This window comes from Tursiops truncatus, chromosome 1 (assembly GCF_011762595.2).
Source record: "Tursiops truncatus isolate mTurTru1 chromosome 1, mTurTru1.mat.Y, whole genome shotgun sequence".
Classification (NCBI taxonomy): domain Eukaryota; kingdom Metazoa; phylum Chordata; class Mammalia; order Artiodactyla; family Delphinidae; genus Tursiops; species Tursiops truncatus.
In genome coordinates this window covers 4,844,390-4,864,169 of record NC_047034.1, presented here as the reverse complement: position 1 = coordinate 4,864,169, position 19,780 = coordinate 4,844,390, and the positions used below count along the sequence as shown (strand labels likewise).

Sequence of the window (19,780 nt, the reverse complement as noted above, 5' to 3'; positions counted from 1 at the left end):
ATTCCATTTGTGTGAAATTCTTGAAAAGGCAAAACTATCTATTGATGGCCAGAAGCCAGGATCAAGAGGAGGGGATAATGGCAAAAGAGCACAAAGCAAGTCTTTGGGTGAAAGAATGTTCTAAGTCTTAGCATGGTAGTGGGTAGATGACTTCGTACATTTGTTAAAATGCATTAAATTATACTTTTAAGTTTATATTTCGGGGGAAACTAGATAAAATACTAAATGAATACCGTCAGTGTATTTTGATATTCCAAATTGAGTCCTCAAATTAGAAACTACAGTTGTAAAAAGTAATTTGTAAATTTTAAATACATTGCTTTAATGTTTAAATGGTGTTACTACAAAACACCATGAGTATGAAATGGTCTCCATTTTTAAAGTGGGTTTGATTTTAAAATAACAAAAGTGAAGAGTAAGAAGTTTATCTTGAATGCTGGTTCTTGACCATGAGAAAAAAATTTAAAGTAGTAGATAAACACCTGTGGAGATTTTGAGAAGGACATTTAGGTGCTCTCAAAAACTTTATATGTCAGTAACAGGGGCGCCACAATAAAAAAAATTAATGTTATGCCTTTCCTTTTCCTCCACATTGCTATGTCACCAGGTGTTCCCTGTGTTATCATGCATAATCAAGCGAGGCTGCCCTATCCGCTCTCATACATGCCAATAAAACTAAGAGGAAGGAAGGGAAAAGAAGAGGGAAAGGTACCACAGAGAACATGTGTACACACAACAAGGTTAGTGGAGACTGAATTAACTGAACTGGGGAGTCGGGGGAGAAGGCAATTAATTAATACCATCTCCCAAAAATCTATCAGGAAATTCTGTACTCAAAATTTAAAACTTGCCTAGTGCATTTTGTCAGAAAGCCTTGTCCAATACTTACAGGAGAGACTGTGTGTTAGGCATGCCATTTAATTTCTGTCCCGCATTCCTGCCCCACAGCATGGGGCTGAAGCCACCATCAGGCTCCCGTCCCAGCCAAGCCACCTGTTGCTCTGAGACGCTAAGGGCTTACTGACCTCCTTTGTTCATCAGTTTCTTCATGTCTGCAAAGGACTAATTACAGCATCTTCTCCAGAAACCCTAGGAGCATGGTCCAGGTTTGTTTTTTTCCACTGTAGAGCTGATTCTAATGAAAAGCTAAGTTTGAGAGCCACTGGATTAGACAAAAGCTAAGATTTTTATAGTTTTATATTTTATGGTTTTATACTCCGAACATCCATCAGTTCCAATGAAATCGGGTACTTAGGCATATTTTCTATCCTTCAAATTATAGTCATCCTTTGGTATCCATGGGAGATTGGTTCCAGGACAACCCCTTCCCCCCACCCTGCCACATACCAAAATCCAAGGATGCTCAAGTCCCTCATATAAAATGACATAGTATTTCCATATAACCCATGCATATCCTCCCATGTACTTTAATCTCTAGATGTCTTGTAATACCTAATACAGTGTTAAGTGCTATGTAAATAGTTGTAAAATACAATGTAAATGCTATGTAAATAGTTGCCAGTGGGGGATAAATTTAGGTTTTGCTTTTTGGAACTTTCTGGAATTATTAAAGAAAAGTATTTCCGATCTGGGCTGGTTGGATTTGTGGTTGTGGACACAGAGATACCGAGGGCAGACTGTATATGGCAGCTGCAATGTACACAAAGTGTCTCAATATTACGAATTCATCCTAAGAACAGACACTTCTATTTTAAATAGAGAGAAATAAAGTTTCAGGGAAATTAGGTAACAGGACCATACCAATGACAGAACTTGGGGAAGGTTTTAATTCACCTAGAAACTTCCACAGTACACTATTTAATTTTTATGCTGTTAATACTATATTTTCCATAAATGTATACATTTTTGTGTGTCCTATAATTCATTGCTACTTCCCGGCAAGAAGATTCTCAGACTCACTACAAAATAATACTCCAAAAAGAGTATTCTCTTTCATTTATATATAAGGAAAATCCAACTGGGTTTTTGTATTTACATCTATAAAATTAAGATATGACCATCTTTCTCAGACACAGACACTAAGCAGTACTGAGACTAACCCCTATGACAGTGGCAGGCAAAGTGTTAAAAATCAAAATCAATCACAGCTATATCTTAGGCTTCCAAGGATGCTCTCTTTCTCAGGGTCAGACCTTTGCTCCCGCTATGGAAACAAGAAAAATTCAGCATATTATTCACAGAAATTCTGCACCCAAGGGAAATTTTGTGCTTATTTCCAGTTTGACTTTTGCTCTAGGTTGGACCTTCAGAGTCCCTGGACGAGAAGCCCATCTTCCCAGGCTTGGGAGCATCTCCTGTCCGTCCTCGACTCTTACGTGAAGGTCAGTAAACAGTCGTTTGGCTTGGCTAGACCTGCTGTGCTGTCCTTAGTGACACTGATTACCTCTTCTGTGGTTTCAGAGCCCAATGAAATTAGCTGACCAGATGCCTCCCCAGCAAACCCGCCAGAAAGGTTTAGGGCTCAGTTTACACTGCAGCAGTCACGAGGCTCCGAGATGGAGATGCAGGGTCCTTGCGACAGTTCCCCAGGAGCACTATAGCCAATCATTAAAAAGAGTCACCACCAGGCAGTTTTGATCATGACCAACTTTATTTTAAACCTGCATCGTTGGGCACTTTATGGTAATGTGTCATTCATCCAATATTTATTTTTGCATATATTTTTAAAAATTCCCCAAACAATACTTTTACAAAGTCCTCCCAATAGTAGTCAGCTTTAGAGATGACTCTTATCCTGTAGCCTCAAGGATGCAAGAACAATGACGCACATCTTCATGCTGGGAAGGTGTGTATGGATACCAGTCACCATGGCTAGCAAAAAGCTCGAGTTTTTCAGTCCTTCCAAACAGTTATTCATTTAAAGAAAGAGAAATAAGCTTTGGGAAAGTTCAGTTTTTAACCTCTCATGTACCTTTTGTGTAAAAAAGCTTTATGCATTTTAAACTGTAGGTTTTAGGCAGTTCATACTTGTTGTTTTAGGCATTGCTCTAAGTACTGAATCATGACAGATTCAAGAAATCTCATTTTTGGTATATGATTATTAAAGGTTCTCAAAATAACCACATGGAAACTAGACTATGTAAAGGATGGTGACTCAACACACATGGTGCATTTAGGATGCACAGAGTCTAATTCTGGCCTGTCCTAAAAGTCACGTAATCAACCAAGGGGCAGATTTGTCAATGTACCTCAACAAGGCTCTCTTCCGAAACACGAAGTAACACAGAGACGAAGAGACTCAGAGATTTATCATATCAAAGAGGTAATCATTTGTGACTTGGCAATCTTTTAAGATAAAAGATTGTATATTTTAAATTCCTTCACTTAAGTATGGTTTGAAAAAACATAGCTTTCTGGATAGAAAGCATCTGGTTAAGCTTGCTGTTCAGTACCTTGTTTTATTTTTTTGGTATGTTTGCATATCACATCCAGAGCTACAGATTTTCCACAGTGCTTCTGCCTCATTCAAGTATAACAAAAGTAGAAATCTATAGAAGCTCTAAGGTTAAACAAACTGTACATTATACAAAAATTAACTTAATTTACACAGTCAAAAAGTATTGGCAATGCCCTTTATAAATCTTACCAAAGATTCATCACAAAGGATATTACAGTTGACATATGTTTTGTCATCACCATAGAAATGCCATCTAGATTTATGTGGTACAGAACTATTTGTTAAATGTACACATGAAGAATCAGCATTTTGCACTATACACATTTCTTTTAAAGTAACAGTATTGTCAATAGTAATCTAAGGTTCAGAATTTTCTTGTTGCATATTTATTGTTGCTGAGGCAGTTATGATATATTAATGCAATATTCATAATTATTTTAAATAAAAACATTTCTCCTGCCAACGGTATAAAGAATATGTTTTCTCTAAAATCACATGGAATGTTGCTACATACAGTTTTACACAAATACTGAAAAACATGACCTTAAGGCATCTGCTAGAAAAGCAGATGTATTTATATGAACTAAATTATGCAAGAAAAAATATTGCACAAAATCCTATTATTTTCAAAATAAAACATGCTTCTTTCTAAATACACATAATTCCCTACCTTGACCAAATCACAATGTTAACTGATTTGCTCAAAACAACTCTGCCTCTTAAACAAGATTTAAGAAACAGACACTAACAGATTCCTGGGCTCGACAGAGGAAAGACGTCAATACTGACAGTTTGTAGAAAGCATTTCATATATTAAGAAGTGGTCTGGGGGAATTAGGTTTGGGTGTTCATTTTACATTCTTCAATTTATATTCTGATATACAAATATCTACCCAGAATCAGGATATTGTATGCTAAACAAAATGGAATTCAGATTAGAAAATTTATTCATGAAAATAATCTTTTCCTGAAAAATTCAGATTTTCTAGAAAAGAAGATCTACTAATTATGAGAATAGTCACAGTTTTGTCCTCTTTATCAGCAGTCTACTTCTTCACCTTACTTCAGAAACGATGAACTCATTAGCATTCCTGGGTCCTGTTTATTAGGATACGAGCACAAACTCCTCACAACAGCACTGTCACAGACAGTTTTAGTTTAAAAGTGTATGTGTGTGTGTGAGGGGAGGCTGTTTCTAGAGAATGCTATTATCAAGGTAAAGACAGTAAAACGAGATCCCATCAACATGCATCTGCATGCTCAGTTAATCCTGATTCGAGTGACGTGGCCCTAAGTAGTGCAAAGGGACATGGTTTCATCAGAGCCTCGCTGCCTGGTGATAGGAGAGCAGAGTGGTGATGGACAGTCAGGTAAACGAGAACACTTAGTTTCTAAGAGCCTCTGAATCTGGCCTTTAAAAGTAGGTGTCCTAGGTAGCAGCATTACTGTACTTCGTATAACAGTAGAGAAAGTTAATCAAATTAGACATGGTACAATGGTTCTGTACTTAGAGCACGTTTTATATTAAGCAGCTTTAAAAAGGCCTTTTTTTTGGTGATAGAATCTTGGCTGAATAACTTCTAAGCAAAATACATTATCGTTATTATTGTTAACAGGGATTTACAATTCCTTTTCCTTTTAATTAGTTCCTGCACAGCAGGGACTAGGCCAATTCTTTTATTTCCCTATGTCCACAGTTACTGTACCTTGTGTATGACCAGTACCAACAGCTGATAAATAGTTCCTAAATGAGTTTTTAATTTTTAATCAGAAAAGTACTCATGCTATATTTTGGTGCCTTTCTAAAATATGCTAAAGTAGGTAGCCATCAAAATATACCACTTAACACAGTCTCACTTAACAAAACAAGAGCCCCTAAATTCACACACGACTCTTCTATCCCCCTGAAATACCATGGATGCAATACCCAAGGGCAAAAGGATAATAACTAGAGTGGGATTTGGGGAGAATTGTGACTTTGTCTAGAGGTCACATAAAGACTGGGCCTCAGAGCCAAAGGTCTGATTTGTTTATACAATTCTGTTGTATAACAGGTGTTGCTCCTTGGGGGTAAAAAAAAAAAAAAAGAAGAATTCAAACAGCAGGAGAGTTTACACATATTTGGTTTAGTTATAATAGAAAATGTGAAGATAGTAGGAAAAATACTTTTATTTCAGAACTCGCCTCAATGTCACTTCATTCTCTGTACAGCCACCATAATACTGGGAAGTCTAGTTTCAGAGCAGACTTTGAATACTTAAAATGTTAACGGTTTGAAATACGAATACTTGCTACTAGTCTTTTGGAGTTTTTCCAAGAATAACATGCAGGGGTTTTGCTTTTGTTTCTAACATGGAATATAAGAGCTGATTTTGTATGTTAAAATAAGGCACAAATTCAGTTTAAAATATCTTGACACAAATGTGACTTGTCAGTGGATGAATACCCTCACCACACACAGCAGTGCAGTCAGACATCTGGTGAGGGGACCAAAAGATAGGAAAAAAACTCACGTTTCTGAGGCCTTGAAACTTATCAAGCAAATGGATCAAAACCCAAATTGTGCCTGTGCTACACTCACAGTGATCCCAGTCTCCAGACAGTGAATTCTGAAGGAAAAATACCTCATTCCAATAGTCACATTAAAGGGCTGCTTTACATTCTTTTCAAAAATTATGAAGAATATTTGCCCAGCAGATTAACGACCAGAGTGACAGTTTTTCCTTCTTATTTAAAATAGCTCTTCTGATAAATGGACTTTTTTATATCTTTGAATTAAATAAAATGGAATTTTGTAACGAGTATATAAAAGCAAAATTTGACAGGAACCTTGAATCTTTTGTGTTTAAAAAAAAGGATTAAATTTAAAAAAGGATTGAACACCCTTTTCCTTAATACATACAGAATCTATCCTTATATGGAAAACAAGGTCTTCCTTGTTTTCCTTCATAAACATGAATGAATAATTGTCCTCCCAAAATATATCCATTGAGAGTTTGAAATGCACTTTAGAAAAGTAAAACTTGGTCATTTTCTTTAAATTATTTAAAGACTGACCTGAATGAATATTTTACGCAATGTTTTTAACAAACCCCCTTCCAGGATTTTAATTGAAAATTAAATTATGATTTCAGTAAATATTTTAGAGCACAGTCTTGATGAGGGTTCTTGAATGGGTTCTCAAACACCTTTCCTAAAATGATAATGTAAACAAAAATCATGAGTGGGGACGTATAGAGTATATATATTGAACATACTAACAACAAATGAACCATAGCATCACTGGGTTTTTTTCCTGATTATTCCTGTCTATCTAGCCAATCATCAAGCAGTCAATGCACGATCCCTTCTCAGGTGAACTTCAAAGCCTGAAAGTGAATTTGAGAGACAGGAGACGATGTCCCATGTAGAAGAATTCCAAGTAATTTACGTGGATTCCGTGCCCTCACGGAGAGGAAGCACGAGCCCCAAGCCTCAGTGTGGGCGGCACACGGCGACTTCCTCCTGAAGACGGCAGTAGGAGCGGCAGGGGAAGGAACGGCTTTACAGGGGAGGAACCCCACAAACGCCACCTCAGCCTGGTGACCAAGGCCAACATCGACATTCACAAATCATGTGCACAGCATGGACCCTTGATAAGATGTAATGATGAAGACGGCACTTTTCTTCTGTAACCCCCTCCCCAAAACCCAACCGTCCCGTTACAATCAATCAATCATGAGAAAAACACCAGACAAGTTCCAGCAGAGGGGCATCCTACAGCATACCTATATCTGCCCAGTCCTCCTGAAAACTGTCAAGGTCGTCAAAAACCAGGGAAGTCTGAGAGAGGGTCACAGCCAAGAGGAGCCTACGGAGCTGTGGCAGCCAAGTGTGATGTGGTCCCTGGGTGGGATTCTGGGACAGAAGAAGGATGGCAGGGAAAAACTAAGGAAATGTGCATGGAGCATGGTTCATGAATTGTGAAGACGTACTGCACTGACATCATAGGATATGAAAAACAGCGGAAACTGAGTAGGGAGACATGGGGACACTGTACTTTCTCCACACGGTTTCTATAAATTTGAAACTTCCAAAATATAACATCAATTATTTTAAGAAGTCCATCTGAGATGATATGAAGCATTCTGGTAGAGAATTATTAGTTAAGGGAAAAACAGATAGGAACACTTTTTTATCAGGACAGTTTATGTCACATTTGGCTTCCTGGGGGTGACTCCTACTTTAGCAAAGTCATACAGAAAGACTGTGAAAAAACTTAAAGTGTCATTTGTAAACAGAAGTCATTAATTTCACATTGTAATCCAGCACTTCATATATTTCGCTGAGTGACATGTAAGGTAAATGCGAACCTTTATACCTTTTGGAAAACATGGCTGCAGTGTCCAGAAGAGAGCTTTTTAACTTTGAAAAAATGAATTTTGTCCTTGATTTGATGAATAGAAAAAGGCATTATTGCTCTGCAGAACACTTATAATTTATCTTTCAAAATTTACCTGCAGTTCCATAAATTATGTAAGTATGCTTAATATAGGCTTAAGATTAAGGCAATTAGTTGGTCAACAGTTTCAGGCTAGTTCTGATTGATAGGTTTTGGTATCTTGGCCAGTTCATGCTCAACCAGGTTAGTACAGTAGCTACTGGTTATGTGCAAGGGTTAGATGTATACTTCGTTTAAATAAGTGGCGTTAAGCACCAAATACTGGGAAATCATACGTTCAATATATACTTTCAACATACATACAAGCTAGTACCCGATTTAAGAGCACAGTAGAAGAGTTAGCTTTACATTTAAAAATCAGTGGATAAATCTATATACCACGAGACAGACGAGTGGGAGAAATGTCCCAAATGAAAAACAATGTTTAGACGGTAGGAAGAGTTGTCTTTTCTACCAATCCTTGTTTATGATAGGGTACAGGGACTCCTAAAATGTCTCCGTAGAAGCTTGGATGCAAGCGACGGACTCTTCATTTGTTGATTTAAGCTTGGTTTCCACTTGCTTTTCCTTCTGAGATGTTTAAGTCTTGCTGGAAGGCAGATGTTACGTGGCACAACGACACCACCTCCTGAAGCAGTCCAGAACCTTCTGAAGTCTCTTTGGCTCCTTTCCCTTCTTTCTCCCAAGGAACAAAAGACGGACGGCGCCCAAGGCTGGGTACCAGCGGATCACCCGGAGTCTGGCTTAGTGTTTCTTTCTTCTCTGTTTGGGAAGCTCCGGGCGAAGCCAGCGGCAAACCCAGTCCTGGAGCGGGGTCCGGCTCTCCCAGCTCTGTGGGTCGGCTCGCGGCACCAACGCCGAGGCGTCGCTCACCGTTCTCCTCTTTGAGGATGGACAGAGAGTCCGTTCCCGCGCTGGAGGCCACCCGCTTCCTGGGCGAGGGCGGGAGCTGCCTGCCGTGGAGGGCACTGTCGTCCTGCCCCAGGTGCCACTCGGCCTGGTCACCGGAACCACCGCAAAGCAGGGCCAGGTTGTTCTCACTGGGCGTGTTGGATTTATTCTGAGAGAAGAAACAGCGCATTTAGAAAAAATGGAAGAAAATTATAGCATTACTTCAGCAGTACTGTTTTCCATTTTGAAATCAGTATCTTTCAAGGCTGGGAACTCAAAGTCCCTCCCAGAGGAAATGAAGCATGGACAGTTAGCTCTGAACACCTCCCAGGGCGCCCTCAACAGGAATGAAGTGAGATGGATACGGGTGCCCAGGCCCTTGCACCTTTCAATCACCTATAAAACTCAAACCAGACCCTAAGTGTTGGCGAGGGTGTGGAGAAAAAGGAGCCCTCGCACGCTGCGGGTGGGAGTGTAAACTGGTGCAGCCACTGTGGAAATCAGCGTGGAGGATCCTCAAAAAACTAAAAACAGAACTACCATACAATCCAGCAATCTATAATACACCTACTTCCGGGTATGTATCCAAAGAAGATAAAATCAGTATCTTGACAATACAGCTGTACCCACGTGTTCACGGCAGCATTATTGACAATAGTGAAGCTACGGAAACAACCTAGATGTCATTGATGGACGAACAGGTAAAGAAAACGTGGTACGTATACACCATGGAATGTTACTCAGCTTTTAAAAACAAGGAAATCCTGCCATTCGTGACAACATGGATGAACTTGGAGGGCATTATGTTAAGTGAAATAAGCCAGACAGAGAAACACAAATACTGCATGATGTCACTTATATGTGGAACCTAAAATAGTCAAACTCAGATGTCGAGAGTAGAATGGGGGTCACCAGAGGGGGATGGAGGGTGGGGAAATGGGGAGATGCTGGAGGGGCAGGTTTCAGTCGTGCAGGTGGGAAAAGTGCTGGGACCTAATGTACAGCTCGGTGACCACAGTTCTTTGCTAAGAAGGTAGATCTCAAGTGCTCTCACCGCAAAGAAAAGGTAACTAAGTGAGATAAGGGATATGTTAATTAGCTCATCTGTGGTCAGCATTTCAAAACATCAAGTTGTACACCTTAGATGTACACAACTTTTATTTGTCATTATACTACAAAAAAGCTGAAAAATAAAAAGGATTTGCAAAACAATCCTTCAAAATAACACAAAAAACAAGCAGACAGACTATATTATATAATCCATGCCAAGTTCTGGAATTTATTACCATCAGAACAGAGTGGAAATTACTTATACTTCTCTCTCTTGTGTTCTTAAAGCAGCCAGTTCAATCTGTTTAAAGTATTATTTCTAAAGCAATACAATGAAACATTACTTGAATTAATACATTTATTAAAACTTTTTTGAACATCCAGAAAATACAGAAAAAAAGTGGGAACATTTCACGTTTAAAAGTTCCCCAGAAAAGACAACTATAAAATTAGATTGTAGGAAAATACTACTGCTTGACAAAATAATTTCAATTAATGACAATAACCACCAGAATTGCATAAATAAAAGGGAAAATGCTGGAATTTTGTTACTAGAAATAATTCTTAATGATTAACTCTTACAGTATTTTTGGAGTTTTGACACTTATCTGAGGTCAAACGCTCCTACCAACTAAGGTGATGACAAAAGCCATCACAGTGAGTGCGAGAAACTGTTCATTTAATTTTACCAGTTGGAAAATCGACTCACCGTGGGCTTGTAATCAATGTCGTCCATCGACCTAAAGAAGTCCAGGCTCCTGGCCGCCGCCAGCTTCCCCTGGTCCTGGCTGTGCGTGCTCAGCGTGTCCAGGATCTCGCCCAGCAAGTCCATCTCACCCGAGGAAGGGGCCTGTGCTCTGGTTTCAAGAGAGTCGTCACTTTCGTAGAAATAAGCAGACGCTTCTTCTCCGTCTTCAGAGGACAACCTGAAGAAAAAGAAAACACGCACTGGTGATTACGTGACCACGAATGCTACTTACAAGCAACCTCTTACCAAAGATCGTCAACTAAGGTGGGAGTTTTAAAACCAATGTAATATTTCTGTAGAACAGCAAAGTGGATAATTGGTTCATGGCCAAATTCTTTGTAGTGATGTACACACCGATTCAAATGCTGGAAATCTTGAGTATGTGCACTGAGAGCAAACAAACGTTTATGGCTCCTTATCAATCCGGAAGCACAAGCGGGGCTTCTCACAGTCTAATCCTGGGGAATTTGGGACATTAGCCTTAGAAATATCAGGTTCCCAGAATACCTGGGAAGTTTGCTAACTCCAAGTTCACTTTCAGTATTTTTATATGGTTTTCCTTTTATTTGTTTATTCACTTGTCTTATATAAACAAAGATATACTTAATGCAGAAAAAAGAATGTTGATTCTGTCATCCCAAAATATCTTAAAATTGTTTTAGAAGTTGAACATATACTATTATTGTTTCCCTTGTTTTATGTTAAAATTAATTTTTAACACTTTGCGTTAAATTCTCCTCTTCTGATACCACCATGGAGTTAGGTCCCGCCCCTCGCCTATCTGGTTTGTTTCTATTGACTACTTTCACCGTTCCTGATATCTACCTGGCCCTCTTCAGGAGGAGGGCAGGAGTCTAACTTAGTGAGTGGGCTTCTGTTTCCCCTTTAACACTATCCCAGGTATTGCTGCAGACGTTACTGCTTCCCAAGAACAAGTTATTTCAGGTCTATCTTGCTTTCCCATCTCAAGATTCATCCCCCGTGAGACTCCAATTAGCGCTGGTTCCTCCTGCTGAAGAATATACCACAAGGGAGTAAAACCTGATCTCTGGGAGTGCACGTTCTTTGACATCTCTCTTGTAACCTAAAGCTTCTGCCGCTGAGCCGCATCGCGTAACAGAACAGGAGACCCCGCGACTTACTTGCTAGCTCTTTCTGCGTCCTCATCATTGTCAGCGCACAGAACACCATCCAGGCTCTGAAGAGTCCTTCTTAGGCGCGGCTACAGAGAGAGATCGACACACTGGCGTTAAGTCGTTAAGGTATGTCTCTTCCATAAATTTTAACCGACAATTTGATCTGACAAGGAATACTTTTTAAAGAAATATGCATTCAGGGGTTTTGAATACTAGCCAGTAACTTGACTAGCTGGGCAGGAGGAAGGGGAGGATATCAGACAACATTTACCTCAACGCTCACATCTCAAACCAGTCAACAAAAAACAAATCACTGGGCTGAGTACATAAACACTCTGCCCGCTCTCCCAGTCTGTCGGTCCCCGATTTAGGAATCCCTGACTTACAGGCAATCACTTCACCAAGCACTTAGCCCCCAGTTTCAATAATAATCAATACTTGCAATCTTGTTGCTTTTATCCCTTACCCACACTCTCCCTCACACCAAGTACTTTAAGGCAATGCTTCTCAATCATTAAAGTGCATGTACATCTCTTGGAGTTTGGTACAGGTTCTGATTCTAACACGCTCTTAGGTGAGGCTGCTCTTGGGTCTCAAGGTAACAAATCCTAGACAATGCATCATTTCACCTGTAAATACTTCACTATGTAGCTTTAACAGATAGATTTTTTTAACACAACCAAATATCATGATCATACATAATGAATTAATAATTATTCTCTAATATCTCATATTCCCTTACTGCCCCCGAAATATTTGAGTGAGTTTATCTGGACCAGAATCTCAACAGGGTAGCACTGGATTTGGCTGACATGTCCCTCGTCTCAGAGGACGATCCCTTCCACCTTCCCCTGCTCCATGCCACCTGTGTCCTTTAACGTGTTATTTTACCCTCGTTTCCTATAAACTGGCAATTACATCTGGAGCTTGGTTAGCTTCAGGTTCTGGGTTTTCCCTCTGTTTTTGGCAAGAATTCCCCCAGGTGTTGATGTGTTTCTCAGTGCATCACACCTGGAGGCACCTGGTGATCAGATGTCTCACTTTGGGTGGCACTAAGACTGATTAATGGCTTCAGGTGTGGTTGGGCAGTGCATCCACTACAAACTTTATCAGCCTTTCACCTGATGGTTTTAGCATCCTATAGTAACCGCTGGCTAAATCCATTATTTCAGTAGGCACTTCAAAATTATGCTTTTCAAAAGCATTTCCTTTATATTTATTTGTTGGCATTCCATAAAGAACTGTCTTATTAACTATGTGGCTATCCTGAAATACAATGTGTACCAGAAAAACAGGATAATTCCTTCCTTTTATTTAACAATTTTTAGAGTAATGAGCTAATCTAACAGTCTATAAAGGTGAGCCAGGAGGGGCCTTTAAAAATTATCATTTGTATATATTTGATATGGCTCATCACCCCATCACGGTTACTACTCTTCTTGAGGTTCAATCTGTCCCATTTTTGAACTACACTGTGATTATGTTTTTTAAGTAGTTATCTTTTACAGATTTACCTCAAAATATCTGCAGGGTTAAATGATATGCTATTGGGTATTTACTTCAAATTAATCCAGAGGTGGGGAGGGATCATGGGTAGGGCTGGCACAGAAATAAGATTGGCCGTAAGCTGATAATTGTTGAAGATGTATGCAAGGAACCTGGGAATTCATATAAGCTTCTCTTTTGCATGTTTGAATCATGTTAAGTGTTCATTCCACAAGAAAATAAAAAACTTTTACAGTTTTTGTTATGGACCAAGATGGCAGAGTAGGAAGACCCTGCATTCGCCATGCCATGAACACGCCTCATGCCATGAACATGCCTCAGCCCACGGACACGCCTCACCCCAAGGACACGCCTCACCCCATGAACAAACCAAAACTGTAACTACACAGAGTGACCCATCTGAGGACGACGTGAAGACCAGCAGAGCAGCTCCTCTACGATGAAGGATATAAAGAAACACACACTGAAACAGGTCAGAGGGACAGAGACCATCGAGTCAGGACCCACACCCTCCATGCGGTGACCTGTAAGCAGGAGGGAATATCACAAATATTAGAGGCCCTCCCTCAGGAGCAAGGGGTCAGGGCCCCATATGGGGGCACCCCAGCCCGGGGGACCTGCACTAGGCAGGGGAGCCCCCTAACATTTAACTGACACCCAGTGTGGCTTACATCTGGGAGAGCCACGGGACTCTGGAAAACCGAGACTCTGCTCTTGAAGGGCTTCTGCACAGACTCACTAGCTCTGAGTCGGCAGTGGTTGGAAAAGCACCTGGTCATATGTGAAGGAGAAGATTCACTGACTAGCTTCAGGGCAGGTGCTGAGGGGCAGAGATCTGTTAGAACTCTCTTCAGGGACCGAAGTGCTGGTGGACACCCTTTTTTAAATTATTCTTCTCTCTCTACCTAGCTGGCCCGGCACTGGCAGCTGCCACTTCTGACATTCTCCATCTGTCTTGTGAGCACCGCAGCCCTGACCCAGCGTTCTCCAGCCGCATCCAACCTGCCCATCCTGGCCACTGCCCCTCCAAAGCGGCTCCTGTCCTGCCACACCTGGCAGGTACACTTGCCAGGGTCCAGCATCCCCTAAAGAGGCTCCCGCCCTGAGAGGCCAGCCCTACCCACCAGGACACCTGCAACTGAGCGGCTGAGCCCTGCAGCCAGCCACACCAAGGGCCAGGGTGCCTGCAGCAGTTACAACCAGCTGGGCCTGGAACCAACTTGCCCACCAGTGGACCCAGAGCAGTTGTGACTGGGTGGGCCTTCCAGCCAGTGGGCAACCTTGGTGCCACCGCAGCAGGAGGACACGTAGCCCACAGAGGGGGACACCCCTGGAGCATCTGACTCTGGTGACCAGGAGGGATTGCTCTTCTGGGGCCCATGAGAAACCTTCTACATAAGCCACTCCTTCAAGACGGAGCGATGCAGCCCATCTACCCAACACACAGAAACTATACAGAGAGCGAGGCAAAGTGAGGAGACAGAGGAATGTGTTCGAAAAGAAAGAATAAGACAAAAACTCAGGAAAAGAAACGAAATGGAAATAAGTAATCTGATGAAGAGTTCACACTAATGATCATACATGTGCCCAATGAACTCATGAGATAATAAACAGTGAGAACTTCAATAATGAATTACAAAATATAAAAAAGAACCAAGCAGAGCTGAAGAATAAATGAAATAAAAAATACACTAGATGGTATCAACAGCAGATTAGATGAAGCAGAAGAATGGATGGATCAGTGATCTGGAAGACAGGGTGGTGGAAATCACCCAAAAGGAACAGCAAAAAAGAAAAATGAATTTTAAAAAAAGATACTTTAAGGGAGCCTAGGGACAAATCAAGCACACTAATGTTCACATTATAGGAGTCCCAGAAGGAGAAGAGGCAGAGAAAGGGACAGAAAACTTATTTGAAGAAACAGTGGCTGAAAACTTTCCTAACCAGGTGAAGGAAACAGACATCCAAGTCCAGGAAACAGAGTCCCAAACAGGATGAGCCCAAAGAGACCCAAACCAAGACACAGTGTAATTAAAATGATAAAAGTTAAAGAGAGAATCTTAAAGGCAGCAAGAGAGGAAAAAAACTAGTTACATAGAAGGAAATCTCCATAAGACTATAAGCTGCTTTCACAGCAGAAAATTTATAGGCCAGAAGGAACTGGTATGATATATTCAAAGTGCTGATAGAAAAAAACCCAAAAAGCAAAAAAAACCCCTTAAAACCCAAGAATACTCTACCTGGTAAGGTTATCATTTATAATTAAAGTAGCAGTAAAGTTTCCCAGACTAACAGAAGCTAAAGAAACTCATCACCAGTAAACTAACCATACAAAAAAATGTTAAAGGGACTTCTTTAGGCAGAAAAGGCCAAAATTAGAAATAAGGAAATATATTAAAAAAAAATCTCATGAACATATAGTAAACATAGTGAGTGTATCAACCACTTACAAAGCAAGTATGAAGGTTAAAAGATAAAAGTAGTAAAATCAACCGTTGTAACTATAATAAGTAATTAAGAGATGCACAAAATAAAAAGATGTAAAATGTGATGTCAAAAAGGTGTGTTGGGAGATAAAAATACAGTGTTTTAAGAATGTTTGGACTTAAGTAACCATCAACTTAAAACAGACTGCTATACACATAGGTTGTTATACATGAACTTCATGGTAACCACAAACCAAAAACCTGTAATAGACACATAAAAATAAAAGAGAAAAAGACCCAAAATTAACACAAAAGAAAATCATCAAACCACAGAGAAGAGACTAAGAAGAAGAAAAGAACACAGAAGGACTGCAAAACAAACCACAAAACAGTTAACAAAATGGCAATAAGTAATACCTGTTAAAAATCACTTAAAATGTAAAGGCCTAAATGTTCCAATCAAAAGACACAGAGTGGCTGAACTAATGAAAGAGCAAGGCCCATCTATATACAGCCTACAAGAGATTCACTCAAATATGAAAACACACACAGACTAAAAGTGAAGGACTGGAAAAAGATATTCCATGCAAGTGGAAACAAAAGAAATCTGGGGTAACAACACTCATATCAGACAAAATAGACTCAAAGACTGTAACAAAAGAGTGCACATTGCATAATGATAAAGGGATCAATCCAAAGAGATAATATAACAGTTGCAAATATTTGTGCACCCTGGCTCCCTGAATTCAGACTGTACTACAAAGCTACAGTAATCAAAACAGTATGGCAGCTGTCTATAAGAGACCCACTTCAGACCTAGGGACACATACAGACTGAAAGTGAGGGGGTGGAAAAAGATATTCCATGCAAATGGAAATCAAAAGAACACTGGAGTAGCAATTCTCATATCAGAAAAAACAGACTTTAAAACAAAGACTATTACAAGAGACAAAGAAGGACACTACATAATGATCAAGGGATCAATCCAAGAAGAAGATATAACAATTGTAAATATTTATGCACCCAACATAGGAGCACCTCAATACATAAGGCAAATACTAACAGCCATAAAAGGGGAAATCGACAGTGACACAATCATAGCAGGGGACTTTAACACCCCACTTTCACCAATGGACAGATCATCCAAAATGAAAATAATTAAGGAAACACAAGCTTTAACTGATACATTAAACAAGATGGACTTAATTGATATTTATAGGACATTCCATCCAAAAACAACAGAATACACATTTTTCTCAAGTGCTCATGGAACATTCTCCAGGATAGATAATATCCTGGGTCATAAATCAAGCCTTGGTAAATTTAAGAAAATTGAAATCATATCAAATATCTTTCCCGACCATAATGCTATGAGACTAGATATCAACTACAGAAAGAAATTTGTAAAAAATACAAACACATGGAGGCTAAACAATACACTACTTAATAACCAAGAGGTCACTAAGGAAATCAAAGAGGAAATCAAAAAATACCTAGAAACAAATGACAATGAAAACATGATGACCCAAAACCTATGGGATGCAGCAAAAGCAGTTCTAAGAGGGAAGTTTATAACAATACAATCCTACCTTAAGAAACAAGAAACATCTCAAATAAACAACCTAACCTTACACCTAAAGCAATTAGAGAAAGAAGAACAAAAAACCCCAAAAGTTAGCAGAAGGAAAGAAATCATAAAGATCAGATCAGAAATAAGTGAAAAAGAAATGAAGGAAACGATAGCAAAGATCAATAAAACTAAAACCTGGTTCTTTGAGAAGATGAACAAAATTGATAAACCATCAGCCAGACTCATCAAGCAAAAAAGAGAGAAGACTCAAATCAATAGAACTAGAAATGAAAAAGGAGAAGTAACAACTGACACTGCAAAAATACAAAGGATCATGAGAGATTACTACAAGCAACTATATGCCAATAAAATGGACAAATTCTTAGAAAGGCACAACCTTCCAAGACTGAACCAGGAAGAAATAGAAAATATAAACAGACCAATCACAAGCACTGAAATTGACACTGTGATTAAAAATCTTCCAACAAGCAAAAGCCCAGGACCAGATGGCTTCACAGGCGAATTCCATCAAACATTTAGAGAAAAGCTAACACCTATCCTTCTCAAACTCTTCAAAAATATAGCAGAAGGAGGCACACTCCCAAACTCATTCTATGAGGCCACCATCATCCTGATACCAAAACCAGACAAGGATGTCACAAAGAAAGAAAACTACAGGCCAATATTGCTTATGAATATAGATGTAAAAATCCTCAACAAAATACTAGCAAACAGAATGCAACAGCACATTAAAGGAGTCATACACCATGATCAAGTGGGGTTTTCCCAGGAATGCAAGGATTCTTCAATATATGCAAATCAATCAATGTGAGACACCATGTTAACAAACTGAAGAATAAAAACCATACGATCATCTCAATAGATTCAGAAAAGCTTTCGACAAAATTCAACACCCATTTATGATAAAAACCCTCCAGAAAGTAGGCATAGAGGGAACTTACCTCAACATAATAAAGGCCATATATGACAAACCCACAGCGAACATTGTCCTCAATGGTGAAAAACTGAAACCACTTCCAGTAGGATCAGGAACAAGACAAGGTTGCCCACTCTCACCACTATTATTCAACATAGTTTTGGAGGTTTTAGCCACAGCAGTCAGAGAAGAAAAAGAAATACAAATCAGAAAAGAAGTAAAGCTGTCACTGTTTGCAGATGACACGATACTATACAAAGAGAATCCTAAAGATGCTACCAGAAAACTACTAGAGCTAATCAATGAATTTGGTAAAGTAGCAGGATACAAAACACACAGAAATCTCTTGCATTCCTAAGCACTAATGAAAAATCCGAAAGTGAAATTAAGGAAACACTCCCATTTACCATTGCAACAAAAGAATGAAATACCTAGGAATAAACCTACCAAAGGAGACAAAAGACCTCTATGCAGAAAACTATAAGACACTGATGAAAGAAATTAAAGATGATAGAAATAGATGGAGAGATATACCATGTTCTTGGATTGGAAGAATCAACATTGTGAAAATGACTATACTACCCAGAGCAATCTACAGATTCAATGCAATCCCTATCAAACTACCAATGGCATTTTTCACAGAACTATAACAAAAAATGTCACAATCTGTATGGAAACAAAAAAGACCCCAAATAGCCAAAGCAATCTTGAGAAAGAAAAACAGAGCTGGAGGAATCATGCTCCCTGACTTCAGACTATACTACCAAGCTACTGTAATGAAGACAGTATGGTACTGGTACAAAAACAGAAATATAGATCAATGGAATAGGATAGAAAGCCCAGAGATAAACCCATGCACATATGGTCACCTTATCTTTGATAAAGGAGGCAAGGATATACAATGGAGAAAAGACAGCCTCTTCAATAAGTGGTGCTGGGAAAACTGGACAGCTACATGTAAAAGAATGAAATGAGAACACTCCCTAAGACTGTACACAGAAATAAACTCAAAATGGATTAAAGACCTAAATGTAAGTCCCAACACTATCAAATTCTTAGAGGAAAACATAGGCAGAACACGCTATGACATAAATCACAGCAAGATCCTTTTTGACCCACCTCCTAGAGAAATAGAAATAAAAACAAAAGATAAACAAATGGGACCTAATGAAACTTAAAAGCTTTTGCACAGCAAAGGAAACCATAAACAAGATGAAAAGACAACCCTCAGAACGGGAGAAAGTATTTGCAAATGAAGCAACTGACAAAGGATTAATCTCCAAAATATAGAAGCAGCTCATGCGGCTCAATATCAAAAAACCAAACAACCCAATCCAAAAATGGGCAGAAGAACTAAATAGACATTTCTCCCAAGAAGATATACAGATTGCCAACAAACATATGAAAGAACGCTCAACATCACTAATCATTATTGAAATGCAAATCAAAACTACAATGAGATACCATCTCACAACAGTCAGAATGGCCATCATCAAAAATCTACAAACAATTAATGCTGAAGAGGCTGTGGTGAAAAGGGAATCCTCTTGCACTGTTGGTGGGAATGTACATTGATACAGCCACTATGGAGAACAGTATGGAGGTTCCTTAAAAAACTAAAAATAAAACTACCATACAACACAGCAATCCCACTACT

The 19,780-nt window shown here is 39.4% G+C and overlaps 1 protein-coding gene across 4 annotated transcripts in view; it reads right to left on the bottom strand.

Moving 5' to 3' along the window:
* Positions 1-2,589: 2,589 nt before the first annotated feature.
* DENND1B (DENN domain containing 1B) overlaps positions 2,590-19,780 on the bottom strand; it is a 259,192-nt gene continuing 242,001 nt past the window's right edge. For all 4 annotated transcript variants that reach the window (XM_019920439.3, XM_019920441.3, XM_019920442.3 and 1 more), the window contains 3 exons: positions 11,691-11,770; positions 10,510-10,726; positions 2,590-8,919 (listed from right to left, as the gene is read on the bottom strand). In XM_019920439.3, coding sequence (XP_019775998.1) covers positions 8,401-8,919; positions 10,510-10,726; positions 11,691-11,770 — 816 coding nt within the window. In that variant the 3' untranslated portion in view covers positions 2,590-8,400. The remainder of the gene's footprint in view (positions 8,920-10,509; positions 10,727-11,690; positions 11,771-19,780) is intronic.